Source organism: Dendrobates tinctorius, unplaced genomic scaffold, assembly GCF_039654945.1.
Source record: "Dendrobates tinctorius isolate UK_male_01 unplaced genomic scaffold, ASM3965494v1 ptg000069l, whole genome shotgun sequence".
In the NCBI taxonomy this organism is placed as follows: domain Eukaryota; kingdom Metazoa; phylum Chordata; class Amphibia; order Anura; family Dendrobatidae; genus Dendrobates; species Dendrobates tinctorius.
Window position 1 is genome coordinate 32,423,946 of NW_027361737.1, and position 24,489 is coordinate 32,448,434.

The window sequence follows — 24,489 nt, forward strand, 5'->3', positions numbered from 1 at the left end:
TGGTTTGCTGGCTCTGTACCTGCTTTGCCTGTGCTGTGTATGACCCTTGGCTTTGTCTGACCTCCCTCCTGAATATCCCTCCTGTACCGCGCTTGCCCGTACTGTGTATGACCTTTGGCTTTGTCTGACCTCCCATCTGTATATCCCTCCTGTACCTCACTTGCCCGTACTGTGTATGACCTCCGTTTTGCCTGGCTCTGAGTTTTCTGTATAGTGTCCTGCCATCTCTGAAAGCAGGACGCTAAGCCCCGTCCCCTTGAAGTCACATGACCGTAGGTCCTGTGACTGCTTGCTAAACTTCAGCATCCACAGGTCCTGTGCATCTGTACTTTCCGGCTGTACCTGTCCCTGGGCCCCCTACAGTGCGGGTGAGTCCCTGCTCAGCGGAGGCTGTACGCCGGCGCTGTCAGGATCCTGACACTCAGCATGTGAAATCTCTACTTGGAGACCAACTGGGCATCCTCTCAGATGATGCTAATCACCGCTTGGCTGTGTATGACACTGCTAGATCAGCTGATGAGCGGTGATTGGCATAGTCTGGGAGGGGTCCAAGTGCATGCCCCCAGAGAAGACTCTGAAGAAATGTCCAGTTGAACTACAAGCAGAAATTTCACATGATGCACTCCAAAAGCAGAAAACCAGAAAAATATTATAGGGTATTTGTAGAGAGTAGACCAAAAACAAACCAAAAAAACCCCTTTAAAAATTAACTTTTATTGGTATGTAGTAAAAGTACCAAAAACAGACCAATTATGTAGTAAAAAGGACATAAAAAGGGTCTGGATTATCCAACATGAATATTCTAAGATAGGACAATACAATCAACCATAGATACCCAGGATATGGCAAAAAAAAATAAAATAATACGTTAGGAAAAGGTCTAAGGAAGAAAGATATTGTGTAGCCCTAAGTGACCCTTCCTATCAGAGGAGGTTGGCACCCTACAATATACGAAGTGGTGCCCCGGCTCCACGTCAGCTAGCCCTCCCTGACCCTAAACAGGACTCCCTCAGAAAGCTACCACCAACACCCATTAAAGCGCTTAGTGCAAAACAAAATTTGTATATGGCTGCGCGTCTCGCATACAGAGAGCCGTGCGGGGGTATGGCTCACTGTAGTGAATAATCTCAAAATAGACAAATTGTGGCCTTCATTTCATAGAAGACTAAGAGTGTAATCTCTCCGGGATGCATAGCACAGATGAGGATATATTATAGCCTCAACACATAGAGGATATTTCTGTAAGCAGAGAGACTAAGGAAGGCCCAAAATGATCCAAAACTGAAAAATTCAAGTAGGCAAATAAATAACAAGATAAGTCAATGATATAGAATGTACCAAAATGGCTTAAAAGGAAAGTCCCCACAGATAAAGCTAATTGTACATTGACTAGGTAATAATGGATTTAGGTATAATCCAACCTGAGATGCCAGAAGAGGAACTGTCCGATTCTGCGATTAGCCAGGGCCCGCTCCAGCAGGAAACGTGAGAGCGCACAATCCAGAAAGGGCTCGTACTTGAGAACTTGGACCAGCTGTAGTAAGTACTGGGATAACTCCTCATCACTGGAAGAACAGAGGAAGGTGTAAGAAAGTGACTGACGACATGGATCATAGACTAACTCACTTCACAAGTAGTTTATTTTCGCTGATATCTCGGTTGTTCTATTCTGTTCATTCATTATCATTTTGTGGTTACAAATGAGTCCTGATCGCATTGCCATACGGCCATTCGGCACTAGCTGTTTTGGATTTGTCCCGCTACTCATTGTATCCACTGGATAAGGAAAAACTCACTAATCATGTAGGGGTGCACTCAGTGATCCTGACAACAAAGCTCTGGTACCCAAAGAACCAGGCTCTACATCTCCGTCCTGGACGCAGAGGAGGTGCAAATATGTGACCTCCACTCCATTCATTGTCTATGAGACTGTGATCCATTGACGATTGGGTTCTTCAAAAAGATTAATAGGAAAAATGGAACCAATCTTCATTACAAAAATCTAAGAGTTATGATATACACATTTTTAAGATTCCGAAAAAAAAAACCTAAATGTTGTCTACAGAGACTTTTGCCTATTCCGAAGCCTCCACTTGTGATAACATGTGATGTGCATATGTATGTCCTGACAGGGAGCAGATATCTGATGGATACAGATCTTCTATGCAGGCAACAGATTCTAATTACATGTATGGGTGTAATGACCTGACTATTCTGTCATCAATGGAAATACTCAAAATTCTACATTGTGTGATAAAAAAAGGAATTTGCTTGGTCTAGAGGCAGGTAATGGTAAATCTCACAGTTTTTCTGCAGGGCTATGTAGATCAGGATCTATTCTACTGCGGTTGACCTACCTCATGGTCCTCAGACAGTTGACCGCGTATTCTCTTACATACTGGTCAGGATAGTTGAAATCAAGCAGCTCTAAAGCATCTCTGGGGGGAAGTTTGGCCCAAATCTGCAGCAACGCCTGAAGCTGTAAAGGGGAAATGACTGATTAGATAGGTCTAGAAAAATCACGGAAACCAGTTGTGGAAATCCATGATGTAATACAGCTACAGGTTAGAGACCCTCATCGTATTCTAGGTCGACAGTGTGAATCTTATGTACCAAAACAACAGGTTAGACTGTGTAGCAGAATGATCAGAAATCCAAAGTAGTAATCCCCAATCCACAGGAAGAGGGATAACTTGCAGATCGCCGGGGGCTCTGAGTGCTGAGACCCCAGTGATCCCAAAAATAAGGCTCTGCAGTCCAGTCCTCAATGGAGCAGAAATGCGCATGCCTGACCGCTGCTCCATTCATTGTTGATGGGACTGCTGGAAATAGTGGAGCTCTGCCCTCTGCTTTCTCCAGCAATCCCAAACAACAAAAGGAGCGGAGGACCAGCATTTGCACCTCTGCTCCATTCAAGATGGGCCCTGCAGAGCCCCATTCTCAGGAGGACTTAAGGTCCCATGGATCAGACTTCCCCAGCAATCAGAAAATTATTCCCTATCCTATGGAAAGACGATAACTTGTGATTTGGGGAAAACACCTTTAATCTAGATATATTTTTTTAGCAGGACAGTTATCGCCAAGCTAAACTCAGAGTGAAAAGCTAACTATCCCAATAACACAAGTACTAGGACCAACATAACCATCAGGTGCAAGACCTCCAGTCTGGAAAACTCCATCCTGTACAGACCAGATAGTGAATGGGGAAATTCTGAGGGTCCACCATCATCGGTAGAGGCTGACATGTTTACTTACATATTATATTCATTTTTCATTCCTTATATAGTACAAGCATATTAGTAGTACTGTACCGAGGTCACTAATTTCCTCTTCTCACACGCAGACATTAAAGGCCACATACACATTAGGTTATAATGGGACCTCTAGAGGTGTCTGCAGAGAACTTGAAGCTTCTCAATTCTAATGTGCGTGTGTGTGAGGAGAGGCAATTGTTAGGACGGATAGCAATGGTGCTTCCAGAGGTCTGTTCACCAGTTTAGTATTGATCAGCTTATTTCCCAAATTCAGGCACTATAATACGAGAAAAATATGGATGTAATTATAGTTTGAACTTACACCTCCTAGAATTTTCTGCTGTTTGTTAAAAAATTTTTATTTATTTTTTTTAAAGTTATATTTTATTTCTATTCACTAACTTTCTTAGTGTGCATTCACACTATATCTGCAATCTATGTTTGGTTTATGTGCTAGAAAAGCTCTGGTTACATCCATCTAACGCATCTGTAGACCTTCATGATGTCCAGCAGCTAATATATCCTTATTATTTTGTGCAGTTTCCTAAAGCTCGGTTATCCCCCCATATGTTGCAATAGTTTCTACATGTACTATGACCAGTTGTCCTTCTCCGAAGCCTAGGGAATTTTCCAGAGAAAAGTTGATTGACCTCAGTGAGCGTCTTTTACCTTCCTGTTTGTCAGTTCATTGTCTGGATGTCTTATCGCAGACGGGTCGGGAAGTTGTTGTGTATGAAAATCGGGCCGCACTTTCCTTTCATTGCACCTGGACTTCTAGATATAGAACCAATTGCATCCAAAACGGGGCACAACATGCCGTTTCACTTCACTATTCCAACCAAAGGATACAAAGCCGTTCTATTATGCAGTGATAGTGCCATTTATACAAATCTTTTAAGTCTGACGCGTTTTAGGAACTGGGGCTAAATAAATAGAAAGCGTTCTGGTAAAGTAGTAAAATCAACAAATCAATCCAAAACCGTGACAAACGCTTGAAATATTTAGTTTTCATCCAAAATATTTATTGAATAGCCGAATCAAGAGAGTCTCCAAACCTTATATTTCAGATCAAGGGAGAATCACAAAACAACTTAAAATCTTCTCCGTAATGAAAGGTTACACGTCTATAGTCGTCGTCTGTACAATTTACGATTGGAGGAAACGGTTTCTTACGTCTTTTGGAAAGTAAGTCTGCAAATCGTGGTTTGGAAGGAAGCAGAGGTCTAAGTGACCTGACAGGCAGCGAGGAAATTCCAAAAATACAGCTTGTAACATGTTTACATTCCACGGCAGCAAATCTGGAAGGGAAGTTAAGGCTACAGAGGAGCTCTGTGACCAAGAGAGATAATCAGCCATCAAAACGTGAAAGCCGGAGGACGCCCAGAGACCAAAGGATGTCTAAAAACAGCTCTGCACACACACGACCTCCAATCATGGAGCACAGACAGGAAACCATCTTATTAAAGCCTATTCCAGCTGTGTTTTCTTTTAATCTGAAATGTCAATCTCATTGTTTCTTCTGACATCAAATCATATGAAGGGTTCAAAAAAACAGAAAGGTAAGACCCTCGTGAATTATCAAGAATAACCCCCGATCATGATAGGCGGAGGAATATGGAAGAATTGAAGACCTGGTGCGAATCAGTCTGCAACAGGTTGGTAAATGGACTGATATCAGTGTTGGTGCAACGTCTCCATGGTCGGGTTTGTGGTATAATATGGTCTACGACTGAAAGGTGATTAAAAACAAAACAAAAAAAAAAAAAAAAACAACAGCAACTAGACTAGCAAACCACAGTTATTATATAGATTTCCTCATATTAATTCTATACAGCAGGAAATATAAGAGACGTCCTTACTCTATATCAAGGTTCACGGTACAACTGAACATGAAAAATCCAAGCTGTCAAACCCATTTCCCTTTATACAGAAGTAAAAAAAAGGACGATCAGCCCTTACGTTATGGATGGATTGTGATAAAATGTTCACAATTTTCAAAAAAAAAATATTATTTCTTTTATTTAGATTATTCCAATATATAACAAACATACAGAATATTCTAATCCTCAATGTAGAAGAGGCTACGACATGCCGATACGGCACTAGTCTTGTGTGCTCGCCATGTATGTATGGTGCCATCATTCGTCCTTGCACAAGGAAAGAGTATCCATAGTTTCCTTTTACATTTTTTTTTATTGCTGTATAAAATAGCATAGCAGATGCTGATCTATAGAGGCGGAAAGTAAAATGCATAACCTGCACAACATATGGAGCCGCTAGGCCTTCGCATGCCGTACGTTTCTTTAACTCCCTATGTGAGACGTAGTCAGAAATTAGATCATTTTTGGGTTAAGGACTAAAAGCAAAGTAATGAATTCCACACTCTTCAAGGAAGTGTTTGTACCAGACACGTACTCCAATCAACACTTTTCTCTACATTCGTTTGGAAAAAAGGTGATTAAACATTAAAACTGGAGTAAGGAAAAATCCCCCAGAAGTTTATGACTAAAGCTGGCATTCAAGATTATTGGGAGCAAATTGTGCACGGCGTGATCCTTTCCTTGGACCGACAGCCGCAACGTGCACAACTCCATAGAACAGCGTCTTCCAAACTCCAGCCCTCACAGGTGAAGTGTTCAGGATTTCCATGGTGCTGTACAGGCAACAATTCCTCACGCCTTGATGAGACCTCCACCACCTGTGTGATAACTAAGGGAATCCTGAGAACATGACCTGCTGGAGTCTGAGATGGCTGGAGTTTGGGAAACACTGCCATAGTGTATGGGGACGAGTGCTATCTGGCAAAACGAAGAATAGCACTCGTCCGAGGTATACGGTCGTCACTGCCCTTAGTAGTATTATTAGTGTTTCTATTATTCATAGTGTTGCTGTAAGTATTAGTGTTACTATTAATATTATTGTTGGCATGTTATTATTAGTGTTACTATTATTATCATCGATTTGGCTAGGGTCAGATGGCCCTATGTTCCACATCCAAGAAACGGTCCGATTACGCTGATCGCATTCTGATGAGAGTTTGATCCAATTTCCTCGGAGGCGGAGAGACAAAAGAAAAGAAAGAACTCTCCACCTTTAGGATAATGTAAAACCATGAAAATTGGACTGTACTTGGGTGTCATCCCAGCAGGGCTGTGGAGTCGGAGCCCATTTTGGTGGAGTCGGAGTCATGGAAATTGAGGAGTCAGAGTCGGAGGTTTGCCTTACCGACTTCACAGCCCTGCATCCTCAGTGAGGTCCAATTTTTCACCATGGACCCATAGAGCTGAATGGGCGAGTGCCAACTGGTCCAAAGAGGCTAGTTTATTATTATTATTTTAAAGTTGGCATGAACAGTCCAATCACCCAATTAATGAGTGCTCATGGATTTTTTTTTTCCCTACAAGCTTTTTACAGGAAAACACCAGAGAAGAAAGGGAGCCAAACGATGATTACAAAAATATCAATAATTTTTATTATTAACTATCATACGAAAAGTACACAAGGTCATATTGAAGTGCCAATGCATGCAGATGAACACACACCCAGACAACCCCTCATAAAAAATAATGGAAACAAAATCCTCATATGTATGTTGTAAACATCATGCCTGAAAAGTGAAAGCCCAAAAATGTAATGCCACCTTGCAAAAAGTTAATGGCCATGTGGCTCAAGTTACTTCAGATACATTCCCTGAGCAAAGCTCAAAGTAATAGAGAGATCTTTAAGATGCAAGGGGTCTCAGCACAAGCAAGGGCAGACACCAATGGAAGACAAAAAGTGTCAGTTCAAAATCTTACCAGAGGATAGGGGAGGAGGAGGGGAACGTCTGGCAGTGACCCCCGACGCGTGTTTCGCGGCGCAAGCCGGCCGCTTTATCAAGGAGATTGCATTACTTTTTGTCTTCCTTTGGTGTCTTGCCCTTGTTTGTGCTGAGACCCCTTGCATCTTAAGGATCTCTCTATTACTTTGAGCTTTGCTCAGGGAATGTATCTGAAGTAACTTTAGCCACATGGCGATTAACTTTTTGCAGGGTGGCATTACATTTTTGGGCTTTCACTTTTTAGGCATGATGTTTAGAATATACATATGAGGATTTTATTTCCATCTTGGATGGACGAGGGGTTGTCCGGGTGTGTGTTCATCTGCATGCATTGGCACTTCAATATGACCTTTTCGTATGATATTTAGTAATAAAAATTATTGATTTTTTTGTAATCATCGTTTGGCTTCCTTTCTTCTCTGGTGTTTACTGATTGTAGGAGCAGATGTGGCTTTTGCCGTGGGTGAACAAATTGTTTTGATATCACCCACTGGCAATTTAGCAATCTACATGGGATTTCTGTTGATATAAGCTTTTTACAGGGAAGCATGAAAAAAATGCATGTAAAAAAACACAACTGCATTTTGTAAGTCCAGAAGTTTTACTTTATAAAAGCTACATCTAATCTGCACCAAAAACTTAGGGCTTGTTCAAACCCTGTGTACTTGCTACGTTTTTTTTCCACGCACATTTCAAGGGTAAAAAACCCTTCACTTTATAGCATGAGCAAAGCGAATGAAATTTCAGAAATCTCATGCATATATACTTTTTTCTTTGTGTGTTTTTTTTTACTTGCGTATTTAAATCAAATTGTTTTTTTCAAATTTGCAGCATGTGAACTCTAAGCATTTTTGCAGCATTTTTACCCATTCAAATAAAAAAAATCGGTTGCAAATACTCAACATGTGCACATACCCTTAAATAAAAAAAAAAAAAAAAAATGAAAAAAAAACATACATAAAAAGAAGATAACGCTTTAAAACAACGCTGCAAGAATCAGAACAGATTGCTACTGCGCATTTTGGTGTGGACACCTGCTCGGCGGTTTTGCACTTGCGATCATGGACTTAGTGTCCTTTCTAGTCTTACTCACCTGGGCGACATCTTCTAACTTGTTCCATTTTACAGACAGTAATAATTTAGGAAGCGAACAAGGAAAATTTTCCCGACAGTCGTACCGCAAAGTCCAAATCAGATCCTTCTCGTTCTCACACAGCTGGCACAGTGGATCCCTCTCCATGATTTCCTTCAACTCTATATTAAATTTCTTTCCTCCACGCCCCTGTAATATGGACATAATGAAGATTATCACAGCTTATATCCTATTAATAAATATTAGTTGGCTGCGCATGTGCTGGTACACTATGTCCTGGAAGTATTTTCCTGTGTTCCACGACATAGTGTACCGGCGCATGCGCAATAATGATTTTCGGCTTTGCCCACAGTTGGGCAAAGAATACTGCGCGTTCGCAAGGCAAGAGATTGCTTTGCGCATGCGCAAACTATGGAGAACAACTAATTCCGGAAAAGATCATAAACGGGGCCATGGATGGGATGGAGAAAAAAAGAAGAAACACCGCCCATCAGGCCGGACACAGGGCATTTACATAGCCTGCCAATTTCCGGTGACAGATTCCCTTTAAAAAAAAAAACAAAAACAGATTTGACTAATGGATTCTTCACAGTGATTGTGTTTTTCTATACACAATACGGCATTTTACATTAGAAGTTCTAGATTCATTAGTACCCATCGTGGCCAAAAGTTTTGAGACCGACACAAATTTTGGTTTTCACAACGTTCGCTGCTACGGTTTTTATAGCAGCAATTTGCATTAACTTTGGATTGTTACAACGAATGATTAGATGAACTGCACAAAGTTGCAAAGTCATTCTTTCTTGCCATGAAAATTTACTTAAATCACAAAGACTCCATTTCTACTGAATTTCAGCACCGTCACAAAATAACCATCTCACATCATTTCAGTGATCTTCTCGTTAACTCAGAAAAAAAGTGTTAACAAGGACATGGCAGCTGATAGCACTCTGTCATGCTGATTGAATTATAACAGCAGACTGGTTGCCTAAAAAGGGTGCTGGTGCTTGAATTCTTCTGTTAACCACGGTTGCCTCCAAGGAAACTCATCCTGTCATCACTGCATTGCATTAAAAGTGCTTTACAGTCAAGGGCATTGCTGCTTGTAAGATTGAACCTAAAGCAACCATTAATGGGATCATCAAGAATGAAGAAGGTTCGACTGCAGTGAAGGAGACATGAATATGCCCAAGAAAATCCAGGAAGTGCCAGAACTGTCTCCTATAGAAAATTCAACTATGGCATCAGTTCAAAACCAGTGCAGAGCTTGCTCAGAAATGGCAGCAGGCAGGTGTCAGTGCATCTGCACACAGAGTGAGGTGAAGGCTCTAAGAGGCTAGCCTGGTGTCAAGATGTTTGGAAAAAAAAAAGAAAAACATCAAGGATAGACTGACATCCTGCAGTAAGTACAAGGATTAGACTCCAGAAGACTGGACTAGTTTCTCTGATGAAGCCCCTTTGTTAAATCTGGAAGAATGATTATCCCAAGAAGAAAAGTGAGCACTACCACCAGTCCTGTTATGCCAACAGGAAAGCATCCCGAGACCACTCATACGAGGTTGCTTTTCAGCCAAAGGAGTAGGTTCACTCCCAATTTTGCCTTCTATCACTGCCATCAACAAAGAATGGTATCTAAACATCCTTCAAGCGCAACTTCTCCCAACGATCTAGGTGATGAACGATGCTTTTTCCAGCATGATGGAGACCATATCACAAGGAAAAAAATGATAACTAAGTGGCTTGGTGAACAAAACATTGAAAATTGGGCCCATGGCCAGGAAACCCTTCAGATCGCAATTCTCTTGAGAACCTGTGGTCAATCCTCAAAAAGCGGGAAGACAAACAAAAACAGAGAAATTGAGATAAACTTCAAGCACTGACTAGACAAGAATGGGCTGTCATCAGTCAGGATTTGGCCCAGAGCTGATATACAGCATGGCAGGATGAATTTAAATGGATAGTACAGTGAATATTGAGTCTATGCATAAACTATAAACTTTTAATTGTACGTCAGTAATTGTAGGTCTTTTAGCCAGATGTTTTCATGGTACGATGAAGCAGCAAACTTTGTGAAAACCAAAAATAGTTTCTGTTTGAACACTTTTGGTCACGACTTTACATATGTGGGTATATGGTTTGCAGTAGTCTGTTCATCAGACTTTCCACTAGGTGGCAGTGTTATATTATCTCTGAATGACTTGTGTCTTTCCCTTTAAATGAAATAAGGAAATCAAAGAAGTAAAAACTTTCTAATTATGATTTGCTATCTCTCTCAGTTTCAACTGTGACCATATGAAGATATTTTTTTTTTTTAAATAAAAAGAGTACAGTTAATCTTTTCTGGGAATGGATTTGTAACCTCAAAGTCACTTCTATATTCTGTATTAATCCTACTAGAAATTCCTGGACTGATTAACACAGTAAAGTCTGATTCACAGAGCAGCTTGGCACGGGTTTCTTTTATTTTAAAAGTGGATCCAAAACATGAAAATGATATATATATATATATATATATATATATATATATATATATATATACTGTATATATATATATATATATATATATATATATATATATTTTAAAGATAGGATCCGCTTCTGGTTTTGACCTTAAGGTATGTTGGTGTACTTTTTGTTACATTATGAGACATGCATTCAAACCAGCCCCACATGGTTACTTCAGGTTCCTAAAATGAGCCTTATTCATATTATGTTAAAAAATACAGTATATACATTTTTTGCAATTCTGCAATGTACTTTTCATAGCAATGCCTCATGATTTTAGAAATCTGTTTGCTATCTTCGAATTGAAATCTTCTTTGTTTTCTCATAGAGGATATGCACTGCCTCTTCAGAGAGGAAGATGACTAGACCTCTGGTGCCACCTACTGCAAATAGCAACCATAATGCCACATTCACACTATCAGTATTTGGTCAGTATTTTACATCAATATTTACAAACAAAAACCAGGAGTGGGTGATAAATCCAGAAGTGATGATGTGTTTCTATTATACTTTTCCTCTGATTGATCCACTAATGGTTTTGGCTTATAAACACTGAGGTTAAATACTGACCAAATACTGAATGTCTGAACTTCGTCTAAAAGTCAATATCGAACCGTTATCGAGCCTTGCCACATGACTTGGTGTAAAACCAGAATCTCAATGTGCAGATGTGTTTCAGGGTGTTGCCCCTTCTCAGTGCAGAGCATGAGATTTGGTTGTCTGAGAGGCATTTGACTGGGGTCTAAGGGATTGTGTGGCCTATAGGTCTCCTTACACTGGCAAGTCAGGCTTGCCAATCTCCACAACAAGGGATGGTATCCTGTAGACCTCAGACAGAGGCTTCTCATACAGCCAAATCAGATCTCATACTTTGAACTGAGGAGGGGCAACATCCTGAAACACGTGCCTGCAAATTAACGTTCTGGTTTGGATTTTATCCAAAGTCATGTGGCAAGGCTTGTTAAAGGGACGATATTGACTTTTAGGATTGGTATTTCCAATAGGTGGTGTTAGAGCTCAAGTCATCTTCCTCTCTGAAGAGACAATTTGGATATTTAATTTCACACAGGAACATTGTATGGCTTTTAAGTCTCCTTACACTTGCATGTCAGGCAAGTCAATCACAACAAGGAGACAGGGTACCCCTTAGACTAGACTGCCAGAGGATAAAAAGCTGTCCTTATGTGATACACACAATAAAGCCTGGCTACACACGCGACAGATTTTACTCCTCTGGGAATAAACAATGACTTTCAGTTTCAAGCACAGCAAACAGAGACCTTAAGAAGTTGATGCAAAAAGTACAATAGTGAAGTAGAAAGCTCCATTAATTAGGAAGCATTAAATGACTCATCCAGAACTATATAAGGCCAAGGTGATGGAAGGGTGGGAAGTGTCGCCCCTGTGCACAATTCAAGCTGTTGCCTCCCAGGGAATTAAATATTTCACATTTTGCAAATCAGCTCCATTAATGAATACACATTTAAAGCTATAATACCAAAGCTTTATCTGGACTGTAACATTTCGAGAATAGGTGTCTATGAGGAGGTAATGGCTCTCCGTTAGTTATTAGATACTGGCGTACCATTATTACTTTTTATTTATTTCTTTTTCAAGAAGAATTTCCCTTTGGCGTTGTAAATGTCCTAATGGTAACCATAGCCTGAAAAGCTCAGCAGGGGATCCACGCTTCCTGCACTCAGTGGGGTGGAGCTGTCCCCAGGCCATGTTATTAATTAACTTTCTGGTGTACCATTAAACAACATGTTCTGTAACCTCAAGACTCAGCAAGAAATAAAAGTAACACATTCCTCCAAGTGTAATCGATCTGGTGCCCCAGTGTGAGGGTTTGGGTGACCGGTCTCGGTCTATACTACTGTACTCTGGCTGTAAAGGGTTGTGACCCACTACGTAGCCATCCTCCAGAATTAGAGCATGCTCTGGTGCCTCTTGTAGATTAGTGTCCACCTTTAACCCAATAGAGGGGCTTCGAACGAATTAAAAAAAAAAGAAGAGTCATCATTTGCGGTTTATTTAAAAGCACTTTTCTCCCTTTTTTTTTTCTACACCAAATTATTCAAAATGGTTTTTTTTTTTAGCAAAAAAATGTACAATCACACGTACATAAAATCACTCAAGAGGGGACAGCAATCTATTTCCGCAAAATGTTTGAAATTCAGAATTTATGAATCAACAGAAAACATCTGGTCACCTCACACCTTGTCAGCAAAGACACACAGACAATGGGGTGCAAATGGAAAAATGAAGCAGGCCATAGGTAATTGCCAAAAATATGCAACTCTGTAATAAAAACAGTTGTCTGGCATCACCCATTTACTGTACATGCATCTCAACACATGTCATCGTTCACCTCCAATGTGGTGCTAGACAACCTCTTTAAATTCCTCTGAAAGGTGTTGGTCCCAGAACAAAGTACATTTTAATGACTAGATCTTGAAACAATAATAAGCTTCACGATAGGATGTGTTAAAAATGTTCCTGAGCCCCTAATATATACTGTCTTATTTGCTGTGTCCCACCATGCAGAGCTGCTCCAGTTTATGGCTGGTGAATACTACAGCTCCTGGCCAGGGAAGGAAGCATAAGAAAGTATATACACAACACAGCAGGACTTACAGCTGCTTCTTTCAATGAGGTAACACATTTCCATGACAGTTTTATCACAGTGGTGAAAGTCTCTGCCACATCTTCAGCTATCTGAGCTCATCATAAATCCAATCAGTAACAAATGAGTGCAGCGGCAGCCAGGGCCCGGAATTCACAGACTGGATTTATGATGAGCTCAGAGAACTGGAGATATGGCAAAACACTTCCACTACTGTTCAAAAGTTTAGGGTCACTTAGAAATTTCCATATTTTTTAAAGAAAAGCACAGTTTTTTCCAATGAAGCTAACACTAAATGATTCAGAAATACACTCTATACATTGTTAATGTGGTAAATGACTATTCTGGCTGCAAATGTCTGGTTTGTAATGCAATATCTTCATAGGTATATAGAGGCACATTTCCAACAATCATCACTCCGGTGTTCTTATGGTACTTTGTTTGCTAACTGTGTAAGAAAGCTAATGGATGGTTAGAATACACTTGAACCCTTGTGAAAATATGTTAGCACAGCTGAAAACAGTTTCGCTGATTATAGAAGCTATAAACCTGACCTTCCTTTGAGCTACTTGAGAATCTGGAGCATTACATTTGTTGGTTCCATTAAACTCCCAAAATGGCCAGAAAAAAAGAACTTTCATGTGAGACTCAACAGTCTATTCTTGTTCTTAGAAATGAAGGCTATTCCATGTGAGAAATTGCCAAGAAACTGAAGATTTCCTACAACGGTGTGTACTACTCCCTTCAGAGGAGAGCACAAACAGGCTCGAACCAGAGTAGAAAGAGAAGTGGGAGGCCCCGCTGCACAACTGAGCAACAAGACAAGTACATTAGAGTCTGTAGTTTGAGAAATCGATGCCTCACAGGTCCTCAACTGGCAGCTTCATTAAATAGTACACGCAAAACGCCAGTGTCAACGTCTACAGTGAAGAGGCGACTCCGGGATGGTGGCCTTCAGGGCAGAGTGGCAAAGAAAAGCCATATCTGAGACTGACTAATAAAAGGAAAAGATTAATATGGGCAAAAGAACACAGACATTGGACAGAGGAAGATTGGAAAAAAGTGTTATGAACAGACGAATCCAAGTTTGAGGTGTTTGGATCACACAGAAGAATATTTGTGAGATGCAGAACAACTGAAAAGATGCTGGAATAGTGCCTGGCGCCATCTGTCAAGCATGATGGAGGTAATGTGATGGTCTGGCGTTGCTTTGGTGCTGGTAAAGTGGGAGATTTGTACCAGGTTAAAGGGATTTTGAATAAGTAAGACTATCACTCCATTTTGCAACGCCATGCCATACCCTGTGGACAGCGCTTGATTGGAGCCAATTTCATCCTACAACAGGACAATGACCCAAAGCACACCTCCAAATTATGCAAGAACTATTTAGGGAAGAAGCAGGCAGCTGGTATTCTATCTGTAATGGAGTGGCCAGCGCAGTCACCAGATCTCAACCCCATTGAGCTGTGGGAGCAGCTTGACCGTATGGTACGGAAAAAGTGGCCATCAAGCCAAACCAACTTGTGGGAGGGTCTACTGGAAGCATGGGGTGAAATTTCTCCAGATTACTTCAGCAAATTAACTGACAGAATGCCAAAGGTCTGCAGTGCTGTAAGTGCTGCAAAGGGAGCATTCTTTGACGAAAGCAAAGTTGGAAGGAGAAAATTATTATTTCAAATAAAAATCTTTTTCGAACCTTGTCAATGACTGGACTAGATTTTAAATTCTTTTGCAACTCATTTGATTAATAAAAGTATGAGTTTTCATGGAAAACACAAAATTGTCTGGATGACCCCAAACTTTTGAACGGTAGTGTACTCCTGTGAGAAAAAATGTGTTACCTCACAGGAAAAAGCAGTTGTGAATCCCTGCTGTGCTGTTTGTGAACTTTCCTATGCTCTCGTCCATGGCCAGGAACTGTGGTATGTGAGAAGTGCTGAACATGAACTGGAGCAGCTCTTCATGGTCAGACACAGCCATTACACTGTACATAGCCGGGCACATTTATAAGATTATCTCAGCACAGGAACATTTTTTTTACATATCCAATTGTGAAAGCTAGTAACTTTCTAAGATCTATTAATTCAAATTAATTTTATTTGTGGGACAACTACTTTAAGAATACATGTTGTACTTGACAGAAAAATCAGCAATCCCCAGCATTTGCAGAGGAATATGTAACGGGCAATTCTTTTTTTACTGTATGGCAGGCAGGAGAGACGTTTATTGTCTCCCAAGCCCTTGGTTTATTACATACAAGTGTTCACCTTTGGAAACCATTTTACAACACTACTAGCACATAAACTCTGCATATGAAAGAAAGCAGTCTCGTAAAAATGTTACTTTAATTACCTAAGACTTAGGCCATGTCACGTCTGTGGTATGCATTCAGTATATACAATGTATCAGGAGCTTCAGGAGCTTATACATTAACGTGTCCAAGAGCTTCCTTAGCCAAATGTATAAAGGTGTCCAACACATACAATGACTCCCAACACACTCGAGAACAGAGCGGTCAGTGCTCCATTCACTAGCAATCGCACATGTGCACTGCTGCTACTGTAGTCTCAATAATGTAGTACAGCAGCGGTAAAGCATGTGTACGGCCACTTCATTTACACTGGGCACAGACGACTGCTGTTCTTTGGCTCGGATGGAGGTTGACTGATGCGATCACTCTCTTATAACCTACACTGCGGATTCATGATAAATGCTGCTTGTGGAACAACTCTTATAAACACACACATTATATATACATACAGTACATACAGTGGCATATAAAAGTTTGGGCACCCCTGGTCAAAATTTCTTTTATTGTGAACAGTTAAGCAAGTTGAAGATTAAATTATCTCTAAAGGGCCTAAAGTTAAATATGACACATTTCCTTTGTATTTTAGGCAAAACAAATAGTATATTTTCCTCTTTTACAAATTACAAAAAGGAAAATGGGCCAATGCAAAAGTTTTGGCACCCTGCATAGTTAGTACCCTGTGGCACCCCCTTTTTTGCAAGGATCAGAGTTTGTAGACACTTTTTGTAGTCAGCCAAGAGTCTTTCAATTCTCATTTGAGGGATTTTCAGCCATTTTTCCTTGGAAAATTCTTCCAGTTCTGTGAGATTCCTGGGTCATCTTGCATGCACTGCTATTTTGAGGTCTAGACACAGATTTTCAATGATGTTCCGATCAGGGAATTGTGAGGGCCGTTGTAAAGGGCCTTTTACACATAGCGATATCGCTAAAGCGTCACCGATTTTGTGACGCAACAGCGATATCTCTACATGTGACACTTACCTCCGACCGACTCCCCCGCTGGATATTGCTGATCGCGCGAGAACGTCCTGGGCCGTTTTCTTCTCGCTGGCCCCGACGAGCGACGCATAGACGCAGGCAGAAGACATCATCATCGCTGCCGTCTGACAGGTAAGTAACGACCGCCGAGCATCTCTGCGTCGCTGGTGAGATCTGCCTGTGTGGCAGCTCACTAGCGACCATTTAGCGATGCACCAGCGATCCTGACCGCGTCATATCGTTGTCGGGATCGCTGGTGAATCGCTAAATGTAACGGGGCCTTAAAACCTTCAGCTTGTGCCTTTTGAGGTCGTCTATTGTGGATTTTCACGAGTATTGAGGATCATTATCCATTTGTAGAAGCCATCCTCTTTTCAACTTCAGCTTTTATACAGATGGTGTTTTGTTTGCATCTAGAATTTGTTGAAATTTCATTGACTCCATTCTTCCCTCCACCTGTGAAATGTTCCCCGTGCCTTTGCCTGCAACACAACCCCAAAGTATGATTGATCCACCCCCATGCTTAATGGTTGGCAAGATGTTCTTTTCCTGAAATTCTGTGCCCTTTTTCCCCACACATACCTTTGATCATTGTGGCCAAAGACTTCTATTTTAAAATCATCGGTGCTAGGCAGCTACTTAGTAGAACCTATGGCTGCTATTTTTTGTCACAAAATTAGAGTAGGCTGGGTTTATATAAAGCTGGGAAGATTTTATTACCTGGCCTGTCCTAACGATGATAGTGAACAAACCATAACCCCAACAGGCTAATTAAGGTCTGAAACCTTGCTCAATGTTATCTGAGCACACAAATCTCCAATGGTGCCCAAACTTATGCATCGGCCCATTAAATAAAATATATAGATTTTTTTTCTTAAATAGCAAAGGAAATGAGTCATCTTTAACTTTAGCACTTTTAGAGATCATTCTGTTTTCAACTTGCTTACCTGTTCACAGTAACCTTGATCAGGGGTGTCCGAACTCTTACGTGCCAATGTGTGTGTGTGCGCGTGTGTATATATATATATATATATATATATATATATATATATATATATATATATATATAAAGTTGAAGTCTCTCTCTTTCTGCTTGTACTAAGTTGTCTCAGGCATTTTGTGTAGTATTTACACTGGGAATTACTCAGTACTTTTAAGGCTGGTTTCACATTAGCGCTTTTTAAGCGCACGCACGGCCGGGGGTAGCTCCGCCCCCGAGCGACTCTCTGCCCGGCGTGCCCGCCCCTTGCTTGTAGCGCCGCTGTCCACTTTTGACGATGCGCCGTGCGCGTCAAAATCAAACTTTTCGGATTTTGTCGCGCACGGCGCACCGTCAAAAGTGCGCAGCGCAGGTCAAAGCGCAACTAGCGTACGGCCTGCGCACGATCTGCGCACCCTATGCTAAAGATAGGGTGCGCCGATCGCAGGCGCCGCTGTCCGCTAGGAGGCGGCGCTACAAGCAAGGGGCGGGCACGCCGGGCAGAGAGCCGGCTCGGGGGCGGAGCTACCCCCGGCCGTGCGTGCGCTTAAAAAGCGCTAATGTGAAACCAGCCTTAAGGAGTTTTTTCACGTACAAAGTACATTTTAATTATTGGATCTTAGGCTAGTTTCACATTAGCATTTTTTAGCACAGCGCTTCATGCGCAATTGAAACGCATGCAAAAAACGCATCATGCGTCTTGCATGCGTTTGTTTTTTTTAGGCGCATGCGTTTTAACCAGTTTCTAGCCATGTTAACGCATGGACTGTAATGTGATTTTTTTTTTGCGCATTCCATGCGCATGCGATTTTTTTGACACAGGTTGGACGGACCAAAAATGCAACAGGTTGCGTCCGGCGCGCCTAGGCGCACACTACAAAAAAACGCATGTGCACGAAAAAGCATACAAACGCTAGACCGTGCACCCCCATGTTAAACATAAGGGAGCATGGCGCATGCGCATGGACGCGCACAATGCGCTGCGCTAAAAAATGCTAGTGTGAAACCAGCCTTAGAATAAAAATAAACTCCACAATTGGATGTGAAAAATGTTCCTGTGCTGAGATAATCTTATAAACGTGCCCCTGCTGTGTACTGTGTAATGGCTGTTATCTGACCGTACAGGAACATGGTCTGATCACACCACAGCTCCTGGGCAGGGGAGCAAAGAATTATACAGACAGGACAGCACAGGGGATCACAGCTGATTCTTTCTGTGAGTTAAAACAACTTTTCAAACGGGCAGAAAAATGTTTTACCGCACAGAATTCAGCAGCTGTGATCCCGACAGGTAATCAATCACCTGTCGTTAGGATTGGCCACTGATATCTGAGATGTGACCAACTATTTTAAAGCAGAATCAGTAGAAAAAAAACGCCGTCTATAGTCTCGTGTCTGTGACCAGGGGACAACATGGTGATGAATTGCTTTAGGCAGTAGCCAGCAAAAATGTAAATGAATCTCCCTTTACATTTAGCGATGCACCAGCGATCCGACCATGATATGACGCGGTGAGGATCGCTGGCGCATCTCTAAATGGTCGCTAGTGAGCTGCCAAACAGGCAGATCTCACTAGCGATGTAGCGACGCAGCAGCGGTCGTTACTTACCTTTCACACGCAGCAATGCTGACGTCCTCCCACCCGCGTCCATGCGTCACTCGTCGGCGCCAGCAGGAAGTGCCCGACGAGAAATGGACCTGGCCGATCTCGCGCGATCAGCGACAGACAGCGGGGGAACGGTCAGAGGTAAGTATCACACATAGCGATATCGCTAGCAATATCGCTGCTGCGTCACAAAATCGGTGACGCTTTAGTGATATTGCTAGCGATATGGCTATGTGTAAAACCCTCTTAAGACACATGGTAAGTGTGGACGTGAGAAAGATAAAGATATCCGGTTGCTGCAGCGTTGCCCAGATCTCTGTAGATTGTATATACACAGATGGGCAAAGGTGAAGTTAGACATCAAAGGGAGTGTTAACTTTTGCACTTCTTTACAACATTCCAGCAGATGTTATGCAGCTCTATCAATCCTTCCCTTCTCTTTTACAGCTTATGTATACGGTATTTTCGTATACCCTGGGAGCAGTGCATTGTGGGAGTCCACAGCCAGTATATACTGTATACCGCACAGATCCCAGGACAGGACCAGCAGATTCCGGATGTTCACTTTAGGTTGTGATACAGACCCCTCATGTAATATCCCATAACGTTCTGGAACTCACCGACATATTCAGGCTGTCACTGTGCCGAGCAATCTCTGCAGCTTTTTCAAGTATCTGTTCAAAGAAATATGTTAGTTTAGACTTTGGGTTCAGGTGACATCGAGATCGTCAGTAACAACACAGAATAAGACATATCACAAAGGAACGGAACCGCAGCGCTATGCGATTATGCCATACATGGACCCGGGTGATCTGCAGGGTTAAAAGGATGGAAGACACTTTATTATGCAAGGTGGCTTCTGTGACACCAGTAAAGGAGTTCACAGGTGATGGTGAAGAACTACTGGCCCCAGCATAATCTTTAAAGGGGGCCTTATAACCATACACCACCACAGTTGTTGGGCAAATGCATATTCAGCTGACTACCCTAGATAAATGTACGATTAGTGTAAATGTGTTTTCAATGGCGAAAAGAGAGGAAGCCTCTCTTCTGGCCGCAGCTTATTTCCTCTGGCCTAAATGAGGGATAACGAGCGGCCACCAGTACAGTAAGCAGCAAATTTGTCCTAACATTCCTAAACTCATAAACCAAAGAAATATGCAGGCCAAAGGTCACACAAATTAGACTAAAGTCGGTCTAATCTGCCTATTTCAGCCAATTATTCAATGCTCCGAGTGCGCTCCGCTCCATAACTGATCTCAGACTAACATCCTCCGTATTCCGAACCTCTCAATTCTGTCTCCAAGACTTCTCTCGTGCTGCATCAGTTCTCTGGAATGCACTACCCCAGATGATCCAATGAATACGTAGTCCCCATGTTTTTAAGCTGCTCTAAAACACATTTTTTTTTTTAGACAAGCCTATCTCCTCTATTCACTAACCTAACTCTCTTCTGTCCCGTTTCTACATTTTCCTCAGAATCTGCTCCCTCCTATTCATCTGTTATAACATCCTGCATGCACCCAATAGCACTTGGTAACTGTGCTTAGCAGCGTTCCATTCATATTTGGTGCCCGTGGCTTATCAAAACCATTTCCCCTGATGAACCCTGTTTGGACAGACAAAAGGAGGAAAACGCGTCGGGATGGGGCACTTTTCCCCTTGAGATAAGTGTATTACTTTACTTGTATTGTTGCCCAAATTGGGCTATACAACCTCTCTATCATGGGCAGATTTGTCTGACATTTTATAGATATACTGTGTCTCCAGGGTCATGCACACATACCATGCCATTTGTGTTTATTTTATGACCTCCTTACCAATGTGATTGCCTCTAAACCCTTCTCTATTGGATTTATAAGGTTCTTGGTCTCCCCATATACCGTACATACATAATTATTTTTAGGCTAGAATTGTAAGCCATTCTCTTTGCACATCATATAGAGACATTAATTGTCCCACGCAAGAGAACGTACAACATATCCACATAGCGATAACCAGTTTGGAACATTGAGCCATATTATCCCTGCAGGGATCTCTGTTGATCAGACACACAGCATTATACGTCTATACGCTGCACTTTATTGGGGTGTTGGTGGTGGCTTGCTTAGGGAAACCTTTGAGGGTCAGGGAGGGCTAGTCGACGTGGAGCGTGGGCGCCATTTCGTATAACAAGGGTGCCAACCTCCGCTGTTAGGAAGGGACATATAGGCATATAGGGTAATACACATCCTATCTTCCCTAGACCTTTCCTAGTTGTAACTGACCTGTGCCAAAAATACTCGGCATACACGGTAAATTTTACTTTTTCATCCCAGACTGCATTTTTCCTGGGTTACCCCGTACCACACCCTCTTATGCCCATTTTATTATAAATTAAGTTGTTTTTGGTATCTTTTTTAATACATATCAATAAAAGCTATTTCTTAAGGGGTTTGTTTTCCTTTGGTTTTCTTACATTAAGACCCTCCGATATTGCTTTGGTTTTTGATAACTGTGCTGATGACCGTATCATGCCGCTTATTTGACACGAACCATTTATTATAATGATGGCCGGACCGTACGTGACAAACATGTTCAGATAAGTAAAATAATCAAAACTAGCAGATATTGGAGAGATTGGCTGAAAGTCTGATGTACATGGGGGCCTCCCGCCTCTACCCCAACAGATGATGTCGGGGCAGAGAAGGATCTGGCACTTTGGATTTCCCACCACCAGAGGAGTCCAGCAGGGGCTCCTCTCATAGAGAAGATGGGAATGCTTGGAAAGGCAAAACGTTCCTGTGTATGTGTGAGTTGGGGGTGAGATTGCATTCGACTGACAGCTATATCATGTGTATGACAGGCTTACCTCTCTTTTTCCCATATAGAAAACAGAAAACTTTGGCTTTGACAAGCAAGTATGTCGTTGGGTGGGAGGTGGTAAAGGAGTGGAAGTGGGCAAGAATCGGGCAAAAGTGTCTTTGGCTGAACCGGCATTCATATGGCGCCATCCGATATGTGTGGCTACCTTACATTTGTCACTCGGAAATCTTAAAGCGGTGGGTAATGTCACTTTTACCAATGCACAAAAATTGCACAGACACCCGCGATACACTGACAAACAATGTTTATAATCAGGTTTTTTCCAGGCTCCCAAGCTTGAAACCATGACAGCCTCACAGAAGATGGCAACTTAAAGATTTCTATATCTTGTTAATTAAAAAATTCAGATCACATCCTCATTAAAACGGGAATAATGTGCCATGTATTTTTACATAATACAAGGAACGCTGTCGTGACTTCAATTATCTTTTCACAGTCAGGGAACTGATAATTCCTCGCAGTAGAAAATTATTACCTTGTCAAATGGAGGGTAATAAATGCCTACTTTAGAGTACTCCGTGAACTTAATGTGCAGTGCAGTGGCGTTCTCAGTGAAAGGATTGGTCCGGACAGTTCCCATGGGGTTCAGCATTTCTTCAAGTTCATCTGGAAGGGAAAAAAGACACAAGAAAGGTAATTAGCTGTGTTAATTAAGACATGCCGATTTTCCCAGGACAGTACATACTTACCGGGGAACGATGACCAGCCGTGAAGCACATGTTCACCCGTCTTCAGCTGCCCCTTATAGTCAAACACCATAGTGTTCACCCAGGCCACAGGAGAGTGCTGCGAAAGGCATACGCCACACATTATACAGAAGAACACATGGGTGGAAAAAGCAGAATCCAACAGCTGCGCTTCGTTTTAATAAAATTCCTTAGCAAATCCCTTTATTTTACAGGTGGTCAGTGGCTTCACCCATAACACCATGTGGCCATTACGATCAGCCGCATGGTTTCACAAGTGAATCAGGTGTTCCTTTGCAAAATCACGTGATTGTTTCACAAGCATTCCAAAAACTGCAATGGCTAATTGCCTCTTCAGTTTTAAGCTTCTCTGTTTGGCCTCATTGGGCATGATTCATTACGATAAAATTGTGTTGTAAAAAGCTTTGAAAATTTGGGGGCAATGTGAAGCTGCGCTAAAATTTTGTGCCTTTCGGCAGTCTCCCACCTTTTTCACCTGGCTCTCACACAGTTGGTGGAGGGACAGGGATGTGGCAATTCCCTCTCATCGAATTCATGAGGAGTGGTGGCGTTCTCGACGCCAGCCTCTTATTGAAGCAAAATATGAGACAAAACGCTCACCAGTTTTCATAAGCGCACCTCACTTTTTCGGCCTTATTAACAGGTGTGCGGCTGTAAATGGATTAGGAGCGTCAGACTCCAGCACACCTCCTCATCAGCTGGTCTGGATGCATCGGGGCCTTCGTTATTTCGCACATTTTTGTATGTACTAATACATTACTTCTAACATTTGCAGCGGCCTAATGGAACACTAGTTACTACGGGCAAGGAGGACTACATTAGACTAGACTCTGGAGAATCAGAGTTTGGTGCTAGATTAAGCAGATCGCATTTACACAGGATATGTGGATACATTAAAGAACTTTGAACAATATCTACAATAAAAATGACTACCTTAAATGAACTATATTAACCATTTCATTGCCTATAGAGAACAGTCAAGAATGAACAACAAGCACAAGTAAAATAATAGACACAACAGGCTTCACGTTAAGAAATATCGCATAAAGACACTATGAAAAACGTGTATTAGAGATTTTGGTATACTGGAGAATATGTGCTCTTCAATCCACCTGTGACTCAGGGCAGATGCTCCGGTGGCCACCAGTCATTCTTTCTTTGCAGACTGCCAGTAATGGTGCTAAACTGGCAGGGACAGCCGCAGCCAACCACAAGTCTCAGCAGTCACAGGCCACATTTATTTGTATCATTTGGAAGCTGGAAAAAATCTATAATTACCACTTTCCCCGCTTTCTTAATGGTTTGGTATTTGGGGTTAGAAGCTTTGATGTTTTTCTTGGTCTTGGTCTTGTCCAGTACGGCATAGATGGCCAGGCAGAGACGAGCCATTCGTGGAAGGTCACACACATAAATGTCAAAGTCCAGAGTCTCGTTCCACAGATGATCGTTCTTTCCCGCTATTTCCGAGGTCATGCAGGATTTGCACAACAGTTCGGTGCCATGGAATAAGCCTGCCCGAACCACAACCTGGGGACACACAACAGATTCATTATTGTGTATAATGAGGTGCAGCATTCAGGGGTCCAGCATTCCTAAGAAAGACAATCCCTTTAACTAAATTCAAGTCACTCCTATAGGAGGACAAATAAGTGAATACCCATCCATGTATTACACAGACATCTTACAGAGCAGCTTTATTCTCTGGTTCTTAAGAAGGGCTACAGAGACCCCAACTATGACACCCA

General features: G+C 41.9%; 1 protein-coding gene across 1 annotated transcript in view; it reads right to left on the bottom strand.

Annotated features, from left to right (window-relative positions):
* PIK3CB (phosphatidylinositol-4,5-bisphosphate 3-kinase catalytic subunit beta) overlaps positions 1-24,489 on the bottom strand; it is a 222,917-nt gene that overhangs the window by 31,398 nt on the left and 167,030 nt on the right. The window contains exons 9-15 of the mRNA XM_073581310.1: positions 24,023-24,271; positions 22,727-22,823; positions 22,513-22,643; positions 19,793-19,846; positions 8,168-8,356; positions 2,358-2,479; positions 1,422-1,565 (exon numbers count right to left, since the gene is read on the bottom strand). Of these exons, the coding sequence (XP_073437411.1) occupies positions 1,422-1,565; positions 2,358-2,479; positions 8,168-8,356; positions 19,793-19,846; positions 22,513-22,643; positions 22,727-22,823; positions 24,023-24,271 (986 nt within the window). The remainder of the gene's footprint in view (positions 1-1,421; positions 1,566-2,357; positions 2,480-8,167; positions 8,357-19,792; positions 19,847-22,512; positions 22,644-22,726; positions 22,824-24,022; positions 24,272-24,489) is intronic.